We start from the raw sequence: 14,246 nt of genomic DNA, 5'->3' as shown, positions 1-14,246 counted from the left end.
TCTGCAGCAGCTTGGGACATCATATCCCTGTGCTTAGCCCTTCATGGGCATTTATGTTTTGCCTACAGGGAAGGGAAAACCTGCAGCAGAGGCTTTGCAGAAGCAAATATGTTCCTCCCCATCACTGGCCAAGTTCAGCTGGGGTGATGGGTTTATACTGGTCCAGCTGAGATGTGCTTAATTCTGGTGTCTTCCTTTCCTCTCTTCTCCTTCCCTTTCTTTCAAAACTACTCAGTTGAGAAAAAACACCCAGAAAATGTGTCTCTCTGGTGTAAAATTGGAAAGCAAAGTTTTTCTCTCCCCTTTCTAAACTGCTGGTAAACTAGGAAGAACTGTGTTAGTTCAAAACAAACTCAGAAAGGTAACATGAACAGTGTCATGTCTGGTATTATTTAAAAAAAATTCTACAAAGTATCTCTGTGTTATGTAGGTTTGTAAACTGATGAATAGGAACCACCTCTTTAGGATTCTTTTAAAATGTGAAAATTACTGGAAATTACCATATTGAGGCATGTTACTTGTTCTGAGCTGTCATCCAAAATCCATTTATAGGCACAATACCAAGGGGTTTGGTGTCAAATACAAATATGGAACAAAGAAAAGACAGTTCCTATCTCGAAGAACACATGGCCTTATTTTTATTCACAACCTCTGATAACGTGGGGTTGTGCCAGTGGATGAATGGAGAACAATCCGATAAAATCATGATAAAAGCCACTCTGTGCATGAGAGCTCCGAGTTAAAAGATGCTGGTGGATGAAAAAGGAGAAAGGTTCACTGCCCATAAACCCAAAGTCCACATTTCCTGATACAACTCAAAGCAGAGAAATCCTTGATTATAAACCTCCCCTCCCCCAAATGCCTTAAGCCATTATTTTATCCAGAGTTACTTGGAAAGTCTCTTTGCTCTCCCTGCTCCTCAGGAGCCACTGGAGTTTCTTCCCATCATTTTCTTCTCGAGTACATTGATTCACACTTTGCAGCTCACAGATGGGGGGGGGAAACTGGCTGAGTTAAACAGAGCGGCACCAATTTGCACCAGTGAAAGATTTGGCCTCGCTGAGTTAAAACAAAGACGAGCTTGTCAGCTTTCCAGTCCATCTCCCTGGCACTCGGGGATTGTTCTTCATAATGCATTTGCAAGTACTTTCCCCAGTTTAATTTTAAATGGCTTAAGCTCCCCTCATTTCCCTTGTGAGATTTCCCCACTGAGTAGTAGAGCTCACCATTATGAAATTCCCTTTTTTTTTTTTATTTCCTTGCCTGCTGGTAGTTCTGTGCTCTTGGACAGCTCTGCCCTCATGTTTGCAGTCCTTTACCAGCCCCTGGCAGCCGTGATTTCACCCGGCTCTCACGGCTTAACTCTTTCACTCAGCTCTCCTTCCCTGGCAGGGAAACCATCCAAATTGCCTTCCTCTGATTAATTTCTATGGCTCAGCTGCCAATGACGTGGTGCTTTGCAAACCTTTTGAGCTGAGATTAGTGCACGGTTTACTAACTACTCTGCCCCCACCCCTAAAATGGTTGTGGCAATGGGTTTGATCTTTTGGAAATTAAATTTATCTTGTTTAAGACAAGAAAGCACCAGGATGGAACACAGGCTCAGACTTGTAGTGGAAGGTGGCCCTGCTCGTGATGGAGGGGGGGTTGGAGCCAAATGATCTTTAAGGTCCCTCCCGACTCAAACCATTCCATAATTCCATGGTTCTGTGACTTCAGCTAAAGTGTTAACCATGGGCTTACTCAGAGCTCATGCTCAAGAGCAGCCAATTTCCATGTAGTACTGAAACTTGCTGGGGAAACTGCCTCCTCCAAAATGTCTTCTCATGTCCTCACTCCACGACCTTGCCTTCCAGAGCCTGGTTTGGAAGCATCTCCCCTCCCTTCTGCTGTCCTACACGCTGCTCTCTCCGCCTGCTGCTCCTCTCACGTGTCCTCCTTTCCTCCTCTCTCTCTGCAGGTGATCTGCACGCTGGTGGCGGCTTTCTTGCACTTCTTCTTCCTCTCCTCTTTCTGCTGGGTGCTCACCGAGGCCTGGCAGTCCTACATGGCCGTGACGGGCCGGTTACGGAACCGCATCATCCGCAAGCGCTTCTTGTGCCTCGGATGGGGTGAGGATCCTGGGGCTGCACGGTGGGGCCAGGCTGCCACAGGGACTACTGCTCTGCAGGAGGCTTGGAACAGGGTCCTCACAACCCTTTTTAAGGGTTTCTGGAAGGGCTGAAATGGTTAAAAATAGCACAGTCAGGAGATGTAAGTTCTAAGCTGTCCAAGTGTACCCAAGGGTCACACAAAACCTGGGAGGGAGTGTCGACCTGCTGGAAGGCAGGAGGGCTCTGCAGAGGGATCTGGATAGACTGGCAAGATGGGCTGATTCCAATGGGATGAAGTTCAATAAGGCCAAGTGCAGGTCCTGCCCTTTGGCCACCCCAACCCCCTGCAGCGCTCCAGGCTGGGCACAGAGTGGCTGGAGAGCAGCCAGGCAGGAAGGGACCTGGAGGGACTGAGGAACAGGAAGCTCAACAGGAGCCAAGAGTGTGCCCAGGTGGCCAAGAAGGCCAATGGGATCCTGTCCTGTATCAAAAATAGCGTGGCCAGCAGGCCCAGGGCAGTGACCCTTCCCCTGGACTCTGCCTTGGGGAGGCCACACCTTGAGTGTTGTGTTCAGTTCTGGGCCCCTCAGTTCAGAAAAGAGATTGAGGGGCTGGAGTGGGTCCAGAGAAGAGCAACGAGGCTGGAGAAGGGACTGGAGCACAAGTGCTGTGGGGAGAGGCTGAGGGAGCTGCGGGTGTTTAGCCTGGAGAAGAGGAGGCTCAGAGGTGACCTCAGCACTGTCTGGAACTGCCTGAAGGGAAGTTCTGTCCAGGTGGGGATTGGTCTCTTCTCCCAGGCACTCAGCAATAGGACAAGGGGGCACGATGGACTCAAGCTCTGCCAGGGGAAATTGAAGCTGGAGATCAGAAGGAAATTCTTTGCAGGGAGAGTGCTCAGGCATTGGAATGGGCTGCCCAGAGAGGGGGTGGATTCCCCATCCCTGGAGGTTTTTAACCTGAGCTTGGCCGTGGCACTGAGTGCCGTGATCTGGTAAAGGGACTGGAGTTGGACCAAGGGTTGGACTTGATGATCTCGGAGCTCTTTTCCAATCCAATCGATTCTATGATCTATGATGAAAATAGATGAGTTGAGTTTTCAAAGGGTGTGCTGGGGGTGGTTTGTCCTGGGTTTGGGTCTCTTTCTTGCTTTCTCCTTTTCACTCTCTTGCTGTCTTCCTCCATGTGGAATATGTTCCATTGGTACATGATACAAGCCAATGCCATCCTGCCTTGTGTGACCAGCAGGATCAGGGCAGGGAGTGTCCTGTTGTGCTGGGCACTGGTGAAGCCACACTTCGAATCCTGAGGTCAGTTTTGGACCTCTCTCTACAAGAGAGACATGGAGGGGCTGGACTGTGTCCAGAGAAGGTCAATGGAGCTGGGAAAGGATCTGGAGCACAAGTCTGCTGAGGAGCAGCTGAGGGAGCTGGGGGGGCTCAGCCTGGAGAAAAGGAGGCTCAGGAGGGACCTTACTGATCTCTGCAACTTTCTGAAAGGAGGTTGTAGCCAGGTGGGAGTTGGGCTTTTTCGTCACAAGGGGAAATGGCCTCAAATTACACCAGGGGAGGTTTAGGTTGGTTATTTAGAAAAATTTCTTCCATTAAAGGATGGTCAAGCATTAGAACAGGCCACCCAGGGAAGCAGAGGAATCACCATCCCTGAAGTGTTCAAAAACATGTGACATTTAGGGACATGGTTTAGTGCTGGGTTCATGTTTAGCCTTAGTGATCTTAGAGGTGTTTTCCAACCTTAATGATTTTATGATTCTGAGGTTCTCTGTGCAGCCCAGAGTGAAGCAGGCGCTGCAATCCTGTCTCCATGGCAGCGGCGCCTTTTGTAGACAAATAAACTCTGAGACTGGTGCAGATGCTTGTAACTAATTTTTCTCCCTCTGCCTCTGCCATATGTTTAATTTATTAGCCCTAAATGATGCATTCTGTAGTAGAAAACAAATACAAACCCATAACCTGGGCTTTCAAAGCAATAACAGGAGCATGTTTGAAGGGAGCAACGGAACAAAAAGTTGCTCAAGAGCGAGGAGGCAAAGAAAAGAAAGGGAGAGAGAAAACATTGTGTGTCTGAGCTCTATTAGTGTCTCGTTTTACTACTGAAGCCTCACAATTCACCCCAGGCAAGAGATTTCTGATGCTTACCAAGCAGCCTGATGTGATTTATTCTGGCACATCAAGAGCCATCCTCGTCCCAGCACCTGCATCCCTTTAAGTTTTCACTCCTAAGCTTTTGCTTACCATGGAAAATAAATTGTGTTATTAAAATACAGTGTTTGTGTGTAGCAGGAGCAGCATAACCACATACCTGCAGAGCACAGACTGCACGAGCCTGTGTGTGTTCATGCCTAAGTTTATACCTCCTCTGTGACTCAAGGAACATCAGGGATATCAAATGCAACGGACTAATAGCTTTTTCTAGGTAATAAAAAGGGATTTTTTTTCCTGATTTGTAAAAGCTGGGACAGATGGGCGTGTTAGCCAAGGGAGTTTTGGATGAACAACATTCACATTTGTAGTCTGTACAGATTAAAAAAAAAAGAAATATATCCCTACATGTGTAGAAGCTTAATTTGCACTGCTAGTAAAATGTAGTCAGCTCTCAGCTAGGATGCACTGCTGATAAATGATGCATAATAACCATTTGGAGTAGGTTAGGACAAGAAATGAAGAACACTCTCGCCTATTAAGGCAGCAAGGGAATTTTGGATGTTTAGCACCCTGCTAGACTTCAGCTGTAGAGCTGGGATTAATGGCACTTGTAAGAGGAAAGAAGCCGAAAATATGTTTTAAAGAGCATAATCTGAAATAATTAGCACAATTCACTTTGTCATGGGCTGCTTCTCCCCCTTTTCCCCCTCTGCATATTAGCATTTCTCTAAGCCCTTGTTGGAGACGTCTTTGCCAAGCTCTCAGCTGCTGTCAGCTGTAGCTCATTGAAACTGCAGAGGATTTCATTCTGTGCTCTTTTTTTGTTCTCCTCTTGGATATGCAACTTTGTCTTTCCAGAAAAGACATTTTAGCAAACGTGGTTTTAAATTAGCACTGGTATTTTATTATTAATAATAATCATTGTTCATGTTTGGACAACACTCTCAGACACATTGTATGATTTTTTGGGTGATCTTGTGCAGGGCCAGGAGTTGGACTCCATGATCCTTGTGAGTCCCTCCCAACTCAGGGTATTCTTTGACTCTATTATCTAGAATAGAAAGATAAATTGTTTCTTAGAACCAATTCAGTCATCATATTTATCCACAAAACAGAAAAATATTTTTTCAATATTTTTATGCCCATGTCATAATTCCCAGCACTGTATTTTTAATGCTGCCAAGTAGCTCAGGCTGTGGGTCTTCAGCTGTTTATAACAGTAAAGGCTCTGGGAAGTTATTAACAAACAGATTTTCTAGTGGGACATGATGAACACATGACCTGATTTTCCTCTGACCTGGAAGTAGAAAACTCTTTGAAAGGGGTTTCAAACACATTCATTTGAAATTGTGGATGTAAAATCCGCTTTCTGCAGAAAGCCCCCAAACTTTGCCAGTGACTGCCTCCACCTCACAAGACCACTTAGGAATAAATTCCTTTCAAATAATAAAAAAAATAGATTAGAAGTTTGATTTTTTTTGTTGGTTTTCACTCTAATCACATCTAGCTTTGCTTAGACCATCAACAGCTCTCCCAAGGTGGAGGAGCAGAGCATCTCTCATTATGATGCTCTTTGGCTTAACTACCACGACACAGCTGCTCCATTTAGGACCTGCTGCTTGTACAGCCCCACTTTCAGCACAAGTTGAAGCTTTTCCCCAGCCTTGGTACCAGCCAGTCCCTGGAGCTGACGAGTTCACAGCCTGAGCCTGTTTTCTGCATAATTATCACGTCTCAGAGAAGCACTTTGCGAAGAACAAGTTGCTATTTTTGGCGGAGTCTTGGCCAAATTTCCTCTTTCACGGGGTCTCTTGCATCAAGCTGTGCTCCTGAAAATGTCCTTTCACATGTGGGTTCTTCTGGATAGCATATTGGTGGGATCATAGTGAATAAAGCATCCAGGGAACATCCAGATGAGGTGTGAAGGAGGATCAGCAAGAGGAGCAGTCAGTGATTAGGGAAAAATTGGGGGGAAAAAAAAAGAAAAGGAAAGGAAGCAGGAAGGGAAACAGAGAAAGGAAAGGAAGCAGGAAGGGAAACAGAGAAAGGAAAGGGGAAGGGAAGGGAAGGGAAGGGAAGGGAAGGGAAGGGAAGGGAAGGGAAGGGAAGGGAAGGGAAGGGAAGGGAAGGGAAGGGAAGGGAAGGGAAGGGAAAGGAAAGGGAAAGGAAAGGGAAAGGAAAGGGAAAGGAAAGGGAAAGGAAAGGGAAAGGAAAGGGAAAGGAAAGGGAAAGGAAAGGGAAAGGAAAGGAAAGGGAAAGGAAAGGGAAAGGAAAGGAAAGGAAAGGGAAAGGAAAGGGGAAAGAAAAAGAAAGGGAAGGCAAGGTAAGAGAAAGGAAAGGGAAAGGGAAAGGGAAAGGAAAGGAAAGGAAAGGAAAGGAAAAGGAAAGGAAAGGAAAGGAAAGGAAAGGAAAGGAAAGGAAAGGAAAGGAAAGGAAAGGAAAGGAAAGGAAAGGAAAGGAAAGGAAAGGAAAGGAAAGGAAAGGAAAGGAAAGGAAAGGAAAGGAAAAGGAAAAAGAAAGGGAAAGGAAGGGGGAAAGGAAAGGGAAAGAAAAAGGAAGGGAAGGCAAGGCAAGAGAAAGGAAAGGAAAGGACGGCAAGGGAAGGAGAAGGAAGGGAAGGGAAAGGAAGGCAAGGTAATGTAATAGAGACATCTTTTAAACCCACTGCCTGTTGAGTTTGGACTGATGAAGCATGAGCTGTGCTTGGGAATCTCATATGGGAAGAGAAGCACTGCCCTGTATGATAACTCTCAAATGCTCTCTGTTCTGGCCAGCTTGGCCTTACAGCTCCCAGCTGGCTGCAGGGCCTCACTATTAATCCATCTGGTGATGATTTGTGTTTCTGAGTGACCACCTTGCCAGCAGGGTTATTGTCTGCATGCTGTGTCTGCACATCTCCAGGTCTTCTGCAGTCACCTGCCATGACCTCATGAGCTCAGGAATTAGGGTCTTGTAGAGCAGCACTAATCCCAGCTGGCTACTGATCCTGCTGATTCTTAATGGGATTGGCCCATCCCTGAGATGGCTTAGTTTGTCATGCCACAAGGAGGAGGGGTACAAACAGCCACGTGGAGACCTCCAGGGCTGAAGAACCAGGTGTTATAGCCAATATCCAGGCATTTCTGCAGGGAAAAGGGAGAGCTGGGCTGGGGCCAAGGGAACCTTCATAGGCACTGGAGCAGTTTGTCATGCAGGGATAAGAAGGATCAGAAGACTATTACGATGATGTTTGTGTTAGTTCCTGTTGTACCTACACATCAAGGACTTCACAATCTCAGAATGTTTTATGAGTTTTAGGCCAATAACCAGCAGGTTATACATCAACCAGCAGGTTTTCTTTATATTCCTCACTCAAATTTTAGGGGAGCTTCTGTCAGTAAGATCAAGGCCAGAGTTTCACCCCCTGTGCACCTGAAATACATCCTGTGTTGGTTCCAGTAGCTCGTCATGCTCTGAAGATAAATTGTGATGTCCCAACTACAGACTGACTTGCTCTCCCTTTGCCACACTGGTAATGAAGTGTGGCCTCTCCAGGGCAACAGGTTTTCCTAGTTTATCCCCCTTTTGGGCACAAACAAGGAACAGGTCTCTTGACAAGACATGAAGGATCCTGTTTTTCCAAAAGATCTGATGTTTTGAAGCTCTTTTCCATTGTTGTTCAGAGAAACCTGCTCTATTACAGACCTTAGGGGGCCTGTTTGGGATAGGGGAGTTCATTTTTAGTTTGATTTTCTGTCTCTGGGGCAAGATTTAAACCTGGGTTGCTCATCACACATTAAGTTCAAACAAAGCCCTTAATTTTTGGGTTCCTTGAGTTGGGTTATGGCTGAATATTCCACCTTCAGGAGACACCTTTTTATATTCCAGGCCAGCCTGTGTTGTAGCTAAGAATAAAGTAAACAGATTTTATGCATCTGCATGTTCTGTGAGTCCCCACACAACTGCTGAGCCCACAGCAGGGTAGGAGCTGATTACAGCTGATGGCATTGATTTCATTAGCAGAGGTAACAAGGTTCTTGCTTTTGGCTCTGAAGGTCCTGAATTCAGTCTCTGCCAAAGACCTGGACTGGGACAGATGGTGCTGGAATAACTCTGGGAAGAATGGGGAATATTGATTGGGAGAAGAGCTGCTGATGTGCTTAAATGACCAATTTTGTCTTGTTTCATTTCCATAGGGCTCCCTGCCTTGGTGGTTGCCATTTCTGTGGGATTTACTAAAGCCAAGGGGTATGGAACCGTCAACTAGTGAGTAAAGGAGCGTTTCTTTTGTTTTTTATCCCTGTTTAATCCTTCATCCCTTTTGTCAAAACCCAGTCACTGACCCACAGGAGCCAGGGTAGGAGCTAAATTCTCCTGGCAAAGGGAAGCAGGGATAATGGGAGAGGAAGGAACATTCCTGCATCTCTGCCTCCCCAAGCCATCATCTGGCCAAGCTGGATCAGGCATTCCTTTAAAAACAAGTTTAGTTAGATTTTACTGTATCACATTTGTCTGTGTGACATCCCTGTGACCTAAATATCTCTTCCTTTGAGGTTTTTAAATGTATTTTTTAAGGGAAAATGTAAATGTATTTTTTAAGGGAAACATATAAAGTTTAGGATGTTTAAAAATTAAAACCAGCTTTTGTGTTTATCTGTTTAATGGTTTGCTTGGTTGGTCCCACATTTTTAAAATAGTTCAGCTCAATTTTAGGCAGAAGAACGAGCTGAATTTTCTCTAAGGTTTTGACAGCAGTCCGAGTTTGCCTGTTATACAAATTCTACAGGATTTGCCTTTAGGAAACTTTTATGTGCATGTAATAGGGGAAGAAAAGCAGGGTAGAAATAATGGAAAGAGACTGTGAGAGGTAAAAAAATACATTAAGGCAAGGCTGGGATCACTCAGAGCTGAGCATTAGTACAGCTTTAAATAAAAAAAAAGGAGAAGAAACAAGTGTTATTTTTTCACTCTTTTGTGAAAAAGCTGAGAAATGTTTTGCTTAGTGACAGTTAAAGGGTAATATTTTATGTAACAATAAGTCAGACTCTTCTCTGCTGCAACCAATTATTATCCAGAGCCTTCCTGGGCAGTGGTTTCCATCCCACACAGGCAATGCTTGAGATGAGCTGTTGATGTGGAGGCCACCAGGTGAGGCCTCAACAGGCCCACAGAGAAAATGTCACGTGGAACCTCCTGCCCTCCCTCAGTTCCCACCACGTTCCTCCCACCCACGACCAAATGGTCCTGGCTTTGCATTTTGATTGCAGGGGAGTATAAAAGCAGCACAGCAGCATTTCCTGTTTGCTTTGCAGCCTAAAGGAGTGCAAATTAAATCACTGTCCAACACAGAGGGCTCAGGAACATGGGGTGCAAATCCATAGACACAATTCCTGAAGCCCATGCTGTCATCAGGATGCACCTCTTACCTGTCCCAGCACAGGTGACTTCAGGCTTCTCCTGGTGGAGAAGCATCCAGAGCTTGTTGTGGGACTCAACAACACTCAGCTTGGCTTTTGGAAGCATCACCAAGATCCCAAATTCCCTTTAGCTTTCCTGTGGTTCTGCTGTTTCTGGAGCTTTACTCTGTGCACAGCCATGAGAAGAATTCATAGTGAAGAAGCATCAGGGGGGTGGGAGAGAGGTCCTGAATATTTCCTGAGTCCTGAATTTTTATCCCTCCCAGAAGGAGAGCAGATCCTCTAAAATTCTATACAGAAAGAAAGGAAATGATACAGAGAAATCTTTCTTGGAAATCCCATTCAGTTTTTCAAATATTTTTATTTCTTTTGCTGAATGGAAACAACATTAAGTACCTTCCAGTCATCCTCACTGGATGAAGGCTTTTTGACTTGTTTACACTCAGAAAGGGCTTGTGAGGCAGAAAGAACAATTTTCCTGGGAGCAGCTCTTTCTAGCCCTGGTGTCCTAAACCCCTTAATTTGGAAGTTTTAGTCACCCAAAGCAACCTCTGCAGTCTGTGCAGAGTAAGGAACTGGATTTAGTGAAATTCCCTACAGGAAGAAGAAAAGTCTTATACTATCCTACCCCCAAAATGTATTTATAGACTGATGGGAATTAGTGCAAAAAGCTTTGTGGGTCTTTCCCCATCAATATTTAAGAGCTACCACAGAGTTTTGTGGTCACTGTTGACCACACAAAAGTGTCTGGGCAGGGAAAGGAGGAATGTGCAGGGAAGCACATCCTGTTTCCCTGCCCTGGCCCACCCTGTGCCAACATCTCCCTTCCCCAGAGCAATCCCCACACTGCAGCCAAGAAGGTGATCAAACCTGCTGGATTCCTGCTTTGCTCTGGGATTGGGACACCAGTGAGGTGGCCAACAGGCTGGGCTGACCTTCCAGCATTCACAAAGGTTGTTTAACCACACCAGCTCTCCTCCTTGTGCTGCTGATCCTCTGGCTCCTTTCAGCCCTACAGCCTCTGTTGCTTCTTGCATCCAAGGGCTGGATGCCTGGGGCATGGCAGGGAGTCCTGTGCTCCCAACAGGAGTTGCAGCCCAAGTGACACCATTTCCTAGCTCTGCTCTCAGAGTGCTTGTCACCAAAATAGCAGAGGGGCTCCACACCCAGAAAATCCAGTTTGGTCTTCAATGATGGGTTGGACTTCAGTGATCCTTGTAGGTCCCTTCCAGCTGAGGATATTATGTGATTTTCTGGTCCTTCCACAATGGAGCCCAGTGCACGGTGAAGCTGGTGAGTCCCACCAAAGTCATGAAAGGGTCAACAGTTCCTCTCAAAGAGCCCATCAGACATTCCTAATTCTGCCATCTTGTTGTCATTTGATTCTCTCAGGCACTTGTGACTCTTGGGGATGGTCCTGTGCAGGCCCAGGAGTTGGACTCAATGATCCTTGTGGGTCTTTCCCAACTCAGCATGTTCTGTGATTCTGTAATTCTGTACTTTGGTACCTTCCAGTACCTAAAGGGGCTACAAGAAGGCTGGAGAGAGACTTTTTACAAGGACATGTAGTGACAGACAAGGGGAAATGGTTTTAAGCTGAAGGAAGGTAGATTTAGATGGATTTTAGGAAAAAAATTCTTCCTTGTGAGGGTGGAGAGGCTCTGGCACAGGTTGCCCAGAGACGTTGTGGCTGCCTCATCCCTGGGGAAGTGTCCAAGGCCAGTGTGGATGGGGCTTGGAGCAACCTGGTCTAGTGGAAGGTGTCCCTGCCCATGTCAGGGGTTGGAACTCAGTGATCTTTAAGGTCCCTTCCATTCTATGACTATGATTTAACACCTTCTAATGGTGAAGGCACATGAGCAGAACACAAACTTGGATCAAAGCTTGTCCCAGGATGTTTGTTGGTTTCTGGCCATTGCAGAAATTTGTGAGTTGGTTACAAAGCTCACAACTAGAGCTCAGGAGCTGGTTTAGTTTCACCTCTAGCTTGTTTAGGGCACACACAGGGCACTTCAAATGGACACTGCAGACTTTCAAGGCCCAATATTTCCACCCTGCAGAAGGAAGGAAGGACATTAACCACAACACTCCCTGTGAAGCAGAGGACAAGAGCTGACAAAATAAACCACAAGGGACCTCACAGTGTCTTTCAAAACATCTTCCAGCCCTGCCATTTCTGGGTCCTAAGAGCAGTGCATTAGCACCCGTTGTGGGGGAGGGCATTAAGTGAAAGCTGGGCTCTGATATTTAGTTGAGCACAGAATTTAACACTCAGCAGCAATTTTTTTCTCTTCCCACTCACAGTGGTAAAAAAATCCCTGACATCCATTTATGGGACATGGTCATGAGAGCATTTTGGGGACAACTGCAGGTGTTGAAGGCATTGCAGAACTAATCCTGGTGTTACAGACTCTCAGGGCAAAGCTGGTGGAAGGGACAGCGTGTGAAATGTGTACTGTGTCTTCAGACTCAAACTGTCTGAATCATCCTGAATCCTCAGGATACACCAAGGTGGTCAACCCCAGTGAGCAGCTTAAGAGAGGAGCCTCCAGCAAGGTGGTAAAATTGGGCCCTGAGCAAGATTTCATCCACTTTTGTCTTGGGTTTTGTTTGTATTTTTTTTAATTATTATTTTACATGCATGAAGCTGTTGTGTAACAATCCAAACACAGCTGAGCAGCAGGATGGAGGTCTGTGCCATCACAGGGCTGGCCATGACTCCAGGCTGTGATGCAGAGACATCAGAGCCAGTGCTGAGTGTGGGGAGGTTGGAGATGATAATTAATATTTACCCTTTCCTCAGCAAGACTGGTCCCCCAAGTGGGAAGTTGAGAAGGGGAGGGAGGTTCAAATTAAAACCTGAATGTATCTGCAGGATGTGGAGTGTGTTGTTCTCTGGGAGGTGATTCCCCAGCAGTCATTCACTCAGCCTTTAGTGCTCAGGACACTTCTGGAATGCTGTGAACTCTCCATCTGTGATGAGGGGAGGAGGACACGAGGGGGCTTTTACTTTTTATTATCTGAACAGCGTTTGAAAGGGCGTTTTGGAGTTGTTTGGAGAGCAGCTGGGGTAGGGGAGAGGCTGCACTTCTGTCTCAGAGAAAGTCTGAGAGATAATGGAGGTCTGAAGGACTCACCAGTGATCACCTCCTTGTATTAGGCTGAATGCCTAACTAATAACTCTCCTTTTAGCTGCTACTCCAGGGACTGACTCTGGACCTCTAAAGCTTGACAAACAGCCTGCTAAAGCTTGAACTGAGTAATTGAGGTTGTGCTACTGGTAGTGGGAACTCACATCCTTCCCCACAAGAGAGCCCACAAAAAGTTTTCTGAGAGCATTTCCAGGACACAGCAAATTTCCAGAGATCCCTGTGTGTCATTGCAGCAGGACTTGTGTCACCCCCAGGTATCTCAGCAGCTTCTGTATTACTCTCAAATTAACTCTGATGGGCCAGCACTGATTCCCAGCTCTAATCTCAGTTATACAAACATGTTGGAGCTGCTAAATTTCCCACACAGTTGGGGTGAGACCTGTTGCTGGCAGAGCTGTTTGGTGTGAAAGAGGTCTGGGGGGAAGTCAGCTCTTCACAGGACCAAGACAAAAGCCACCCACCTCACGTCTGTGCTGGGGCAGAGTCACAAAAAGCTCAGATGTTTCAGAGGTTTTTTTGTGTTGAACAGGAGAGCTGCTGTCACTCAGGGAAATGCTGCTTAGTCTGGAGCTGCTGAACTTTGTTCAGCCATTCACTTACTCCCTTCCAGGGGTAATTTTCTTTAAAAGACCAGTGAAGAAATACCTTGGAAAATACGGGGGAACATTTTAGCAGAATGGAAATATTTCTGTGCCTTGTAGGCAACAAGGTTAAAAGCATCTCCACTCCGCTGCTGTGTTGCTGGGGTTTGCTGTCAGCTCCTTTTCTCGGCTGTCTCTTCACCCTTTCCTTTCCCTTTCTGTCAGCAAACACCTCTGACAGCCTTGGAAATGCTTGGATTGAGCAGCATGGCAAGGATTTCAGGCAGTCAGAAGGGATGAGGAGCACTCGGTGGGGTGTGAGCTCACCTGCCCAAATCCTGGTGCTCAGAGGGGAACAGGGACCTTACAGGGATGAGAACCTGAGTCCTCATCACTACCTGCAGTGCAGGATGTCAGCCTTTTTCTTGGTCTGAGCCATCAGTTGGAAGACTCCCTGAGAAAAATGAATCTCAAAATTAGGATGTAGCATTGGAGAAAAAGGTCTGAACAAGCACTGCGATTTAGGAGCCCTCTTCTTGTATTTAGGGAGAGCTCCAGTTACTGCAACCCTCCAAAGCTTCACTTTCATTCCCTCTCTCCTCAGCTGATTATTCATTTTATTAGTACAGTGGCTCAGACAGTTTGTGACAGAGCAACTGGCTATCAGGAAGAAATCAGAACTGATTAACACAGTCCAGGTTTAATTTAGACATAAACAAGATGCAGATCTCAGTCAAAACCAGAATGTCCTGCTTTCAATTCTTAATTTGAAATACTTTTTCAGTGCCTTTTCACAGCTGTTTTAGGGTGAAAAAAATAACATTACTTTGCAACTCAGAATTAATGCAAAAAAACCCATAAAAGG

At 46.0% G+C, this 14,246-nt stretch overlaps 1 protein-coding gene across 9 annotated transcripts in view; it reads left to right on the top strand.

The window, feature by feature from the left end:
- ADGRB1 (adhesion G protein-coupled receptor B1) overlaps positions 1-14,246 on the top strand; it is a 304,676-nt gene that overhangs the window by 240,583 nt on the left and 49,847 nt on the right. For all 9 annotated transcript variants that reach the window (XM_071553750.1, XM_071553757.1, XM_071553756.1 and 6 more), the window contains 2 exons: positions 1,961-2,111; positions 8,428-8,497. In XM_071553750.1, coding sequence (XP_071409851.1) covers positions 1,961-2,111; positions 8,428-8,497 — 221 coding nt within the window. The remainder of the gene's footprint in view (positions 1-1,960; positions 2,112-8,427; positions 8,498-14,246) is intronic.

Source organism: Pithys albifrons, chromosome 4, assembly GCF_047495875.1.
Source record: "Pithys albifrons albifrons isolate INPA30051 chromosome 4, PitAlb_v1, whole genome shotgun sequence".
In the NCBI taxonomy this organism is placed as follows: Eukaryota; Metazoa; Chordata; class Aves; order Passeriformes; family Thamnophilidae; genus Pithys; species Pithys albifrons.
The sequence above is the reverse complement of the archived record's forward strand: the minus strand, read 5'-3'. Positions and strand labels throughout refer to the sequence as shown.